The following is a 13,083-nucleotide window of genomic DNA, read 5'->3' as shown; positions in this document are numbered from 1 at the left end:
TCATGAGGTCTTCAAAGTATACAAGAAAAAATTGGGGTCCAATTTGCCCGCAGAAGTTCGTAATTGCATTGGTAGCTCTGCGTTCTTGACTCAGGCGTTGGAGAAAGCCATGAGAGAATACAAAGATTACCATGCAGCAACGGTACGGGATTAAATCCGTACGCACCCCGAACAGTTTATAAGAAAGATTTTCTCCACAGTAACTTCTCTACAAAGTGAATGAGCTTAAAGACGCTATTCTTGACTTCAAGCTTAAGAACAACATCAAATCTACGTCCATGTTGACCTGCATGAGTCCACTCAGGGCCTTCTTGAAATACCTGCACTACTATCATTCAAGTACATTCAGGTTTAATTGGAGCAAAGCGGAGATAGTTTTTAATGAACTTACCGCAAAGTCTCACGCGAAGGTGCGGAGCAAACGGGAGTCAGGAAAGATGAGAGGTTGAGTAAAATAACATCTGTTCAAGAGCTTAAAATTGTGCAACAAAAATTCAAGGCGGTGCTTCAGGATACGTCTGGTACACCATATAGTGAGCAACTTGCGATAACTATCTTTATTTGTCATTGCGAACTTGACTGTAGACTCGGTGCCCTAATTGAGTTGAAAACTGACTGAGTTTGACAATTATGAACCTGGAAACATCATAAGGACTAGACGACAAAAAACTGGAAATCTGCGGCCTGATTTTGTCCAGTTCACTACTGAAACTTATCTATTCACTCAAAAACTACACGAGCGTTTTGAAGAAGAGATTGACATAAGCCAAAACTGGTGTTCCCAAACTCCAACATTTAAAAGATCACAAACTGGGCCTTTCTGGTGAAGACTTGTGCAGAAACAACTTCAAATTACGAGCACTGATTTTAATGCAACAGCAGTTCGCAAAGCTTGGGACACACTGCAGGAAAAGACTTAACTTGAGAACGGCCGATTGAGGCCTATTTACGAAGATAATTCTGGCCACGAGCAAGATACACGAAAGGAACACTACGCTGCAGGTCCAACCGACGTGGATATTGCGGCTCTTTTTGATAAACAAAGAGAAATGATGGCATCGGAACCAACTGGTACGGTTTTGGAAACTGTATTAGATAAACCTCAGGACGACCTACAGGATGAAACACCCAATGAAGATAGCGAGAACGAACAAGACGAAGAAGAGGATTAAGAGGACAGTGAAGCTTTGCCGCTAATAGTGCAGCTCAAAAACTAATCAAGAGTTGGAGCCACAGAACGCTTCATGAGACGCCCCGTACAGTCCAGATCCCTGTTCCGATGCGGAAAAAAGTGATCAAATTGATGACAATGACTACAAACCGACAACTAAGAGACAAAGGTCAACAGTGTCTGGTCAGGAAGTGAAATGTCGACCAAAAGCTAACAACAAGCGTGGAAGCCTTGAAAGCCGATAGGAGGAGTTCGACGCAAAAGTAAGGAAGGCGGTCATCAATCTGGAACGTATTCGCCAACACGTGAAGCATATTCTGTTTGCTGTGAATGGACGCAAGAAGATTCTGCCGAAAAAAACCGAGACATTGCTGCTGGCATGGGATTGCGAGTACACGAGGAACCATTGTTCGTTGATCGGGCGTACGCAATGATGAAAAACTTCGCTCAGCAACTTGATCTCAACTAGAACCCTTGTTCACTGAAATTGCTTGTTTTATAGTTTGTTTTTTCAGCGTATTGTTTTGGAACAGGCTATAGTTTCTTGTTCAGTCACAATTCTTCGACGAATTGATGAACTGTTTTCATTTTTTTCATTTTTAATCGTACGGACTGCATCTTGATTAAAAGTTTCAAATGATAAAAGCTTCTTATAATCGTTAGTTTTGTTCTGAAGAGGTTTTTGGGCCGGGTTTTATACCTAGCGCTGTGCTCACTTTTCCTATAGCTATTTTAAGTAACTCCGCTACTATCTGTCCCAAGCCAGTAGAAGGAGGGTAAAACAAATAGAACGTACTGAACACACCACGAAGTCGATTTTTTAAACTAGATTGAGAAAATTTCCAAAAAATGTTATCTTTTGTTTCCATTTGCATTTTTGTTTATTTGTTTTGGAGCTTTTTGGTCCCTGGTTTTATACCTAGTGCTCTGCATAACTCTCCTATAGCTATTTTAAGTAATTCCGCCACTGCGGGTCCCAAGAGAGATAAGTAGCACTGATGTAAGCTATTACGTTTCTATTTTATTCATTTGTTTGTGTTTTGTACCGGAGAGAGCTTCTTGGGCCTGGTTTTATACATACTGCTCTGCTCAATTCTCTAATAGCTATTTTTAGAAACTCCGCCACTGCCTGTCCAAGCCAGGAAAAAAGGAAGGAGGGTAAAAAACGAACATATTGGAAAAATCTCGAAGTCGGTTTTTTAAGCGGACTTGAGGCCGTTTTCCGATACAGTATCAACTATTTAATCTCCATCTTTTCTATTTCAGCTCGACCAGTCGCCTCCCGGAGACAGGTAATAAAAAAGTGTTGATTCAAAATCTTGCAAGATGAATTCAAAATCCTGCAAGAATCTTGCAAGATGGATTCAATTCTTGCAAGCGAAATGTAAGAACTACATATACCCTTGAAGGATTCTTGCAAGATTTTAAATTCATCGATCACCAGGAATTGCAACCTGGTGAGAAAATGTCAGCCTATTTTTGGATACAAAGAAATTATTGCACGTATATTGACCCCCAAAACAAAGCTAGATTATTTTACATCAGATACAAAGCATAAATACTTCAATCAGCACGTCATGATGACATCAAAAAGCTGTTATAAAATGATTGGAGCTCACTTGGAACTCTAAAAATAAGTTTTAAAATAACTCAGATTGCATTAATAGTGAACATTTTCCTTTTCCCGGGAACAAAATAGATCCGGAAAATCTTAAGCTGTCCAATAAATAATTCAGTTTACTACATTTAATTGGCTAATAATTAAGTTTACTGAAGTATATTGCAATGCAGTTGCACCGGAATAGACACATTGTCTGTGATTGACTTGATGACAAGGATTGAGCAGTGGTGACCCGGGATGACCTTGGAGGGGTCTCGCGACACTCTCACGCTGACCGGCAGCTTCACAAAGTGGCCTGCACTGATTGTGCTAGAGGGATTGTCCACGTAAAACGGTGGTTCTGGGTTCAGAAACTGGACTGAATGCAGTTTCTTGTCACAATTTTTCACTTGCAACAACAGTTTTTCTCGACTTCCTGAAACTCAGTCTTAGTCAAAAAGTGAAAATGTTTCAGCCTAACAAGCTCAATTTACTTTAATGTTATTCGACCTTTATCATTAATTGTCCGATGATCTCTATTCAATACTTACAGCCAATAGTCTAGGGTTGGTTTAAAGAACTTGCCACCTATTTTGGCGCACGTAGAACTTCCCTGATGAATTTCAAAGCGTTGACTACAAATAAAACCAAGCATTGAAGTAACATAACTAACTATAAGCCAGCGATTAAAAACGTCGTATGATAAAGACAATTTTCTCGTAATTTCTTCTTAGACACACTACTGAAGCTACGTTCAATATGAGATACTATCAAACTTAACTGACCTTAAAAATTTTCTTGAGCTTATTGTTCCAACATTTTTACAAAATGGTGGAATATATATGCCAAGCTGCCGTTTTCCTTTTTCTTCAGTTAAATTTTCACTCTCTGTTTGCGCATCATGGAGCCCTTAGAGGCTAGTTGTTTTGTAAAAAAACGCTTGATTTTGAAGGCTTGATTTTAAAACGCTCGTTTTTTATTAAAAATTATAAATCTCATCTCAGATTATAGAAGATTTGTTTGAAAATTGAAGTAAAATGGAAGAAAAGGAGGAAGGAAAATGTTTTTTTGTGTTGAAAGAGCGTGTGGGGGATTAGAATATTTTCAATTTTTTATAAACTGTTTCTAAAAACTAAATAAAAAACTTATTTAAAAAAACTACATCAGATTATAGCAGTTTGCTTATAATCTTTACCTTTTTGTTTACGCACCGTAGAGATGAAATAGAAACCTCTTTTTGTATTCCTTAGAGGTTAAATTTGATTTTTATGTAGAAACTACAAAGTTTACTGCATGTCAAAAAAATCAACTTTTCAAGAAAACTGGGCATCACTTTAAGTTCGAAAAATTTTAGAGGTAGAGGTTGAGGAGACCCTTGATCATAAAAATCTTTTTAGAGAAAGAAATGTTCTTTATTCAATTAAAGCATCCAAAAATCAAAAAACGAAACTGTTTTTTTGCCATTCGTGCCAGTTCTTTTTTTTAAATGAACATATTTTTAATTGAACAGACAAAATTCAGTTTACTATCGAACTAATGATGGCTTTTATTTATTATTGGTTCGTTCTCTGCTCTTTGGTGTCCTCTGCCAGTTCTTCTTCTTTTTTACTTAATTCAGGCTCCGCCTTTTAGTAGTTAAAAAAATTTTTTGTCTCACCTAAAAAAACTTTATAGAGTATGGATACTGAAGACATAAAGCGAAAACATAAACTTTTAATATTAAAAAAGATAGAATTTATTGTTTCTTTGAAACCTTAACTGAAGTTATAAAAACTATTTATTGCTCATAATTAGTGCCTCTTAATTGAATGAATTACTAGGTAAACCTTTATTTGAACCTTGATAAACCTTTATTTAAAAAATATTTTCATCATCTCATCAGGCCTCTCAAAAAAAACTTTTTTCGGTCAAATGAGGTTTGTTTATCTTATGGTTTGTGCAAATTAAGTTTGGCTAATTGATTTAACAGCAAAAGTATGGGAATTTATAATTTTCTTAATCGAAAAAAAAGATCAAATGTTTTTGATTATAAAAATTTAAATTTATAAAATTTCTAGGTGGCCTAAGCTACTTCTCCAGCTAATTTCTATACTTGATTTATTAATTGATTCTACCAAACCTTCAGAAAATTGAACAGATATGGGATATTGGAGACGAGAACGAAAGAAACCTTAATGTGGTGAGAAAGCACGCATTTTTTTCATATATGTTTCTGTTATCCATCCGGATACTTCGGTTAACCTTAGAAACTAAGCTCTGCGTTATCTTCTGGTTAAACATCCTTTGCAGACAAAGTGAGAAAAAACGTGAAGGTGTAACTAGTGTTTTTTAGCTCTAATTAAAAAATGAAGCTCAAACCAAAAATAATTGGAAAACTATGATTACATCTTTCTTGTAATTTTTTTCGTAAGTAGATGCTATATATTTTAGCTCTTTGGAATTAGAACCTTTAATCGCTGTAGGTGTTAATATTAAACAAGGTAACAGAATTGGTTTTTAAAGGACATTCAAAAACAGCACTATAAAGGCAACAACTTTAGGGAGGAAATTTTTCATTTTCAACATTCATCTTAAACTAATTTTGACGCTTGAGCTATTCAAATGGTAACAAATTGATTGGGAGTAAGAAATTTTGGAAAACCAGTAGGTGTCCTTTATCCAAGTGCACTTTAATGAAAAATACGGGTAAATTTTCTTGTCGAGGTAGAAAGAAGTATAATGCCGCAAAATACCAGTAAAAATATGGTTCAGCAGTATATTAAGTGCTCTAAATCTACTATAAAATTAACCAGAATAATTTGTAACAAGACTAACAGAGAAAAGCAGTCAATTGAGAATAAAACAAAGTAGATTATCTTTTCGATTTATGCTTCTCGACTTGTGCCTGGTGGACATTAATATTCTCTTGTTGACTCAAAAATGATCGAACCACTAATTAAAATTCTTCAAAGTTAGAAAATGTACAAATATAGGACAAATGAATTAAAAATAACTTGAAACAGATTCACAGAAAAAAAAAGAATAATTGACATAATCATTATCTCAAATTTCTGATGACCACTTGATATTCGTTTAAAAATTTCTTAACTGGATCTTGAGTCTATCTAACTGGTAAAGATTTCATCAATTGGTCAAACTTGGAGGCAAAAAACAGTCAATTTTTCTTCGCTTCTTATAGCGGGTCAATTAATGTTGAAGAATATTGTACTCAAGCTTGCTCCAAATTGCTTCAATTTGAGCTTTGTAAGACTGATAGTCAAAAGAATTTTTCCTTTCCGGGCAAAACTGAGATATGTGTTGGAACAATCTGAGCTACGCAAACTTTGCACGAGCCGTCTTGTTTCATGTTGCCTGCAGTTGATAAAGGAAAGGCTAAGCAGGTAGGGCCGTGAAAATAATGAACATTCGGGAAAAAGTTGTAAAATCAGTTAATGACATTGTTGACTTAAGACAGAATTAACCCACACTAAAATGTTTTTGCTGGTTGTCCCAATTTCATTTGAATTTTTTCAGAGAGGTTCTAAGGCACCCGATTCATCCTCTACTCGAAAGATCTGTTAAAAATGAAGCCAACTATTTTACCAATATGGCCTCCTCCCATGGAGCATGCTGCAGAACAAGTTCTAGAAGTCAAGAACGAAAGAACCGAAAAGCATTTTACTTATTTTTTGTTATGCCTCACCATTTTTGTTTTATAACCTCACTCGCGTTTTTGATTAATAACAATTCCGGCATGTAAAAATTGTCTACAAACTCCGGCCTTGTCTATAATTTCATCACTGATATGTGAGTTCGAAACAGAAACACGAGCCTTACATCCCATCACACCTTGTCAAAAGAAAAAAACTTGACAATGACAAAGGAGCCTAAGACCAAAGCATCAACAAGTCTCACTAGGTATGAACTCTAACTGCCAGCATTACAAATGGTAGCAGCATGTAAGAGCTCTAAAAAAACATGCAACCAACCTGCTCTGACGTCTGGAAAGCTGAGAGTCTGTTCCGACACTACAACCGTTCTTTTCTTTTTCACTTTGGCAGCCTTTGTGTTCTCAGGAATATCCGCGCCAATTAATTCCAGTCTATCGCCTCCTTGACCCTCTTTCAATGTTTCATCTTTATCAAAATAGTCAGTTTCGTCTAATTCTGAGCCTGGTATTGCAGAGAGCGATTTGCGTCTTTTCTTCGCTTCACCACAAAAACAAATTCTGATAAACTTTGATTCACTATTACTCAACGATGTGATATGTAGTTCCCAGTGTTGGAAATACGATCCAACATCTAACGGGGCAAAACTAACGACTAACTCTGTTACTTCCTTTTCACGCAAATAGCCCATCGATTTTTCAACTCGAAACACAGCATAGTTTGCTTTGTACATTTTGTCACTGTTCCATTTCACAAACGCTGGCGCAACAGAGGACAAAACCCATTTGACTTTGCTTGACATGTTATTTGTAAATGACAACGTCAATTGTTGGCAATCTCCAATTTTGGCCCCAGATGGAAACTTCAAGATTTCATTAACTAGAGTTACTAATTCGTCATTAACATTTAAACTAACACCTTTGCTCGAACACGCAGAAACAATCGAAGCATTTTCAACATTCTCGGAAGAATTAATTTTGAATTCTAAACTAATTTCTTTCACTTCATTTTCAATTTTGACAACAAGACTATCTCGCGATAACTTGTGCTTCAAATTTTCTTTCTTCAAGTAAACATCAACTAATACCTCTTCATAGGGGTTTAACACACCACGTGAAGGGTTTGCAGTTACCGAGTCGGGCGTTAGAATTAAAAATTCCAAACTTTTGTCACATTTATTTTGCAGAACAAACGATTGTGTTTTGTTGCCTTTGAATAACACACAGTCAGGTCGTACAATCCAGCGATCGCTATTTGAAGTAGAGTCATTGACCTTCGAAAAACCTTGCAAGTCACCGTTAACAACAGTGGAAGCAGAAGTATACGTTCTCTCACTTTCTGGTAAATCGTCTCTTCCGTCGTCAGCCAGTAAATCCAGGTCTAGCGGCACGAAACAAGAATTATCCATAAATTTAAGGAACTTGTAATTCAAGGAGATATTTTCAATAAACGCTGATACGTTTGATGCGTCTTTTTCAAAATTTGCATCGACTAACTTTCGAATTTTCTTGGATACTCCTTGACTGTGTTTAACATCGTTTGCGCAATTATCGTACATACGTTTCAGAATATAATCTCCCCAATTAATTTCCAAATCTTCAATATTATCCTTAGAATGTTCAACAATAACTTTGAGTTGTTTTTCACTTTGAGCTTTAATAATGCCTAAAGCAGGGTTTACACTGCACAGTTTTAATGAATCCTCATTCACAACAAAACAGAGATCTTGGGAGCCATTGTTACGTAACACCACCTCTTTCACTTTCGAGTCATGATTTGAGGAGTTTTGATTGGTTGTGGCGACAAGCGTAGAACGCCCTGAGTACCCATAAAGCGGGACAACGTATTTCAGTAAGGAACTTTTCACTCGCACGATGAGATACGAATGTTCGAGTTTCACATCAAAACTGTGAAACTTGACCTCAATTTTACAATTCGCCTTTGCTAAAAGCTTCAAAGAGTAAACACCACCGGTGCAATCAAATTCTTGCTTTTCTGAAAATCCAATTATTGATGAAATTTCAAAACAACCAATCTTTTCAACATGGACAGTTACATTCAATGCCTCGTTTGTGGAATTTTCCATTTTTAAAGTTTCTACAACAGGTGAAAAAAGTTGAGGCGACCTGAACAACATGCATTTTGCATTGCTTCCAAACAGAATTGATCTTTTACCGGTAACCTGAGGAACCTCGATTTTCACTGTAAATTCCTTCTGTTTGACACCATTTGATACGATTTCAACTTTCGTTTCAATCGGTTGTCCCTCTTTCGAAGACGAGATATTACTATGCTTAGCTTTTATTCGAATTTTCTGTCGGTAGAAGGGTTTCAATGGGAAGATATGTGGACAAATTTCAATCAAACTTTTGTCAAAACCTATTTCGACAAAAACATTTTCACTCGAATAACTTGAAATAGGAAACTCTAATGGAGCATAGTCATTATCACATTTCAAAACCAGATCGCTAACAGCAGATTCGGAAATCTCCAAAATTTGTCGAGTGATTTTGATGTTGACGGGCAATACAGCTATAGGGTCACCTTTTGAATGTTCAACTTGTACTTTGATAACACCGACAACGTTATAGTCCATAATAGAAACCGACCCAGGGTTAAACTCGATTCCCAACTTGTTAGACGACTGTGATCGATCAATTAAACCTCGCGGTGTTGAAAAGGCAACTCTGTTAGATTTAACAATGCTCTCATCATTGAGCGATGAAAAATTTAAGGCGCCCGAAAGCGAGCAAAATATTTGACATGAGAGCTGCACTTCAACCGCTGACATCCCTTGGACTTCAATCTCAGATTCGAGTTTTTCTTTTTCAGAATTGTTCTTAAACTCGTAATTCATTTCAAGAGCGTTAATTGCCTGTCCATTTTTGAAAATTTTGACATCAAATGCTTCGCATCGACCAAGCAATTTGACAGTCTTTTCGATGTTGACACAATCCGCGGTTCCACTGAAAGAGATGTTTACAAGTCCGGAAAAATTTCCTGCTTTCGGAGATTGGAAACAAAATTCTACCTCTCGATGGGATTTCGGACTAATAACAACAGATTGAGGAGATACGTTGAAAACCTCATTTGCTAAAATGTTCACTTGCATAGTTCCCTCCATAGAATACCTGCAACTCGAAAGCGATAACGTAGCAATAACCCATTTATCAGAACGATTTTCGATACCCAAACTCTTCGCCAATTTTACATTTGTAATTGAGTCGGGGAACGTGAACACATTGTCAACAATTATATCCGATTCCTTCAGGCTCGAAACGACCTGTTTTGTTTTTATTTCAGAGAGTTTCGAACTAAGATCGGGGTCTGTTTTGGCAAATTTTTTAACATTAAGGGTTTCTAGACTTTGACGATCTCCATAGACCGTGGGAAAGCTACATGCATCAACAACGGTGTCATTGCTCACACCATTATCATCAATTGAGTGGTCTTGGGAGGTTTCAGTTCTCTTCAGATATTTAGACAGCATATATGACTCATCAAGTCCTTCCTGGACATTGTTTTCATCCATATCGTATAGTTCCTGATTGGCTGACCCGCTATTGAGCAACTCCGATGTAGAATTATTATCGTGTAAATTTTTAACTTTGGGCGTTGAAAAACTGAAACCACGCAATTTTGACTCCTTCGAATCGCTATCAGCATGTGATATGCAAGATAGATTCGTGAATGAAACCGCTGACGCGAAATTTACTTGCTGCTGACGTGCATCACTTCTGCTCACATTATAGACGCTTAAGTTTTGATTAACAAATACTGAATCTTCATTCAACGGATATTCAGATAATTCTTCTAAAACAGTTGCTCCAACCGATGATCGACCGGTATCATTGACAACACTTCCGGCCAACTTCAGATTTTCATCCAAGCCTGACAGCGATTTCTCTGTAATTCGGCCATCCATTAGTGATTTATCCACAATTGATTGAGCGTTTTCAATATCAGCCAAAATCTGATTATCATTCCTATTAGTTGAAGAAATTTTCCCATAATCTGTTTGTGTGACTTCATTTTGAACCGAGAGGGATTTTTGTGAAAGCTTTCGCAGCTTAGCCCCATCGCACAGCTTCTCAAACCTTTCTGCAATCTCTTTAGCTTTCATGTAACTGTTCAAGGTTGGCCAAGTTTCTTTGATAGTCTCTAAGCTAATCACGTGATCGCTTTCATCACTTGCGATTGTTGAGGATGAAGCAATGGAATCACAAGAACCACTAAGGCACGTTAAAGAGCTCTCTGCATCTTGTTTTTCCTCCAGATTTTGATGACTTTGCGATCCGGTTCGCTGCTCTTTTTCAGTTAATACTTGCTCTTCGCCTTTATCAATTTTCTGTGACCTATTATGAAACTCCATTTCCTTCTGCATATTAATAAAAGGCGACTGGTACCCGTCTATACAAGGGCGAAAAATTTGGTCACCTGTTGAAGTATTATGCGAAAACTCAATATTGGAAAAGTCACTTCGACTTTCCTTTTCACCTTGATGTTGGAAAAGTTTCCCAAGGGTCGCCATGGTAACATTTGCGAATGCCAGGTCACTCACAGCATCATTATTCTGCATCCTGGAGCTGGACATTGAAAAGCTTTTATGAAACGTGTCGTCCGAATTTGTCTTAGTGGTAGAGCTGGGGGTCGGTTTGCGATCTCCACCTCCAAAATCCGAAGCTTTCCTCTGAGGTGTTAATTTTTCTTCAGAATTAAATGGCTGGGAACTTCTTGTTCTAGTTTCAGACAAAGTATCGCTACTTCTAACCACGCTGCTATTAAAAACAGCCGAATAATCTGTAGTTATATGTGTAGGCTGTACGTCTTGTACGATCTTCGATGTGTTAGAATCAGTTCGCAGTGTACTTGAACTATTAAGTCTCGACGTTACAGAAGTCAGCACGTCATCGGTGGTCGCTGATCTCTTCAACGCAGAAGCAATTATTGTATCATTTTGAAAGCTAGGTGGTATCTCGAGAGATCTTGTGAACTGAGCAACAGATTCTGAAAAGCCCTCTTGAACAAGAGAAATCTCATCTTCATGGCTTTGGATTCCTCTAGTTGGTAAATCGCAAACACCGCTAAGGCTTATTCTTTCATCCGAAGAATTGTTTGAGCCACATTGAAACGAATTCTCCACAACTTGTTCATTAAAGCTCACCTTTTTCGTACTACTGCCACTATTTGGTGTTACAGCCGATCTACCTTTGAAGTTAAGTGGTGTGTTCAAAGTAAAGTTTTCGATCATCTTGAGAGTTTCGTTCGTCTCAGTATCGCCTGCAACATGCAAATTGTTTTTGCAAGGTTCATTCTCCTTATCAGAGCTAGGACTGTGAACAAGAACAATCGTCGGCTGCATTGTAGTGCCTATTGTTCCGAGAATATCATCATTGTCATCGTCCAACTTTCCATCTGACAGAAGTCCAAAAGATGCGTCACTCGATACTCCTGCATCGTTGTCGTTACCCATGCTTAAAGAACGACGCACGTTATCTCGCAAATTAACAAGCGGTTGTTGAGCAAAATTAGCAGATCTATCGATGCACTTTGGTATATAGAAATGACTCTCAGGAACTTTTGGTTTATCGGGAACCTTTGGTGTTTGAACGTCTGGCGAGAAATCATCGCTATCACTACTCACTTCCACATCCAGGCCAGATAGGTCATGCAAGTTTAAGCTATCTTCAGAGGGGTCACAGTCACTATCCATAACTAACTTAAATAATTGATGAATCAAAAAGTGAAAGTCACTATGATAAATTGGAAAGCATTTGTTTTAGCAATTACTTGCATCATCAGGGATAGTTAACTTGGATATATTTAAATGTCAATGTATCTTCTTATGTAGACATAGACATCAGAAATATCAATTGCCCCACTCCTTTGGGTGCTATTTAACAAAAGTCGCGAACCAGAAATAAACCGAAAGAGAGCGGGCCTTGCTCATACATTAAAGGTTCCTCCACAAAAGGGGTGGTAACAAGTCATTCTGAAACAGAATAGATCCAATAACATAACCGACTACCGTCGGGCGAATTGCTCTCAAACAACCGGCGAGCGGTTGGCTTCGTCAGTAGCTAGGCACAGTTTAGTGAGGCTAGCTTTAGCTTAATTGAAGGGGCGCACACTTGAAGACTAGGGAGCTGAAAGGCTCTAAGAGCACTTAATGCCCGCTGGGCGCTACCTGTTATCCCGTTTTTGAGGACGAAAAGTCAAAAGCGTCAGACGAAAAATCGGTCAAGCGAAAAATCGCATAAAAAAGACCGACAGGACTAATATAATTGCTACAAACTTCGTTTGAGAGCAAATAATAAGCTCTGAAATTTTAACTTACACAAAATTGAATACAAAACAAAACTAGCGATAGGATTTTCAACAACTCAAGGAGTGGATATATGCTGTTTCGGTCCCCCAAGGTATTATGCCCCAATTACAATTCATGTGTTATTTTAGAGCACGGTACAGTAAAAAATATATAGCACCTGGGCGAAAACATTTACCTTTGGCGTAGAAGTCATATGCCTACTAAGCAAATGGAACATGTCTACAGAATAGACCGAAAATACGGATATTTTTAATTATCCGTATAATAGATAAACATCTGTTAAAGGGCAGCTGTTGTGGCCCTATAACTATCTGTTTATTATTTTCCTGCTCCTGAG

General features: G+C 37.5%; 1 protein-coding gene across 1 annotated transcript; it reads right to left on the bottom strand.

The window, feature by feature from the left end:
• Window positions 1-2,634: 2,634 nt before the first annotated feature.
• LOC142339282 (uncharacterized) lies at window positions 2,635-12,259 on the bottom strand. The gene is made up of 2 exons (XM_075389188.1): window positions 6,740-12,259; window positions 2,635-3,207 (listed from the first exon to the last, which is right to left on the bottom strand). The coding sequence occupies exons 1-2, from the start codon at window positions 12,129-12,131 to the stop codon at window positions 2,939-2,941; spliced, it is 5,661 nt and encodes a 1,886-aa protein (XP_075245303.1). The 5' UTR covers window positions 12,132-12,259; the 3' UTR covers window positions 2,635-2,938.
• Window positions 12,260-13,083: the final 824 nt, after the last annotated feature.

Source organism: Convolutriloba macropyga, chromosome 5 (genome assembly GCF_964194025.1).
Source record: "Convolutriloba macropyga chromosome 5, txConMacr16.3, whole genome shotgun sequence".
Classification (NCBI taxonomy): Eukaryota; Metazoa; Xenacoelomorpha; order Acoela; family Convolutidae; genus Convolutriloba; species Convolutriloba macropyga.
The sequence above is the reverse complement of the archived record's forward strand: the minus strand, read 5'-3'. Positions and strand labels throughout refer to the sequence as shown.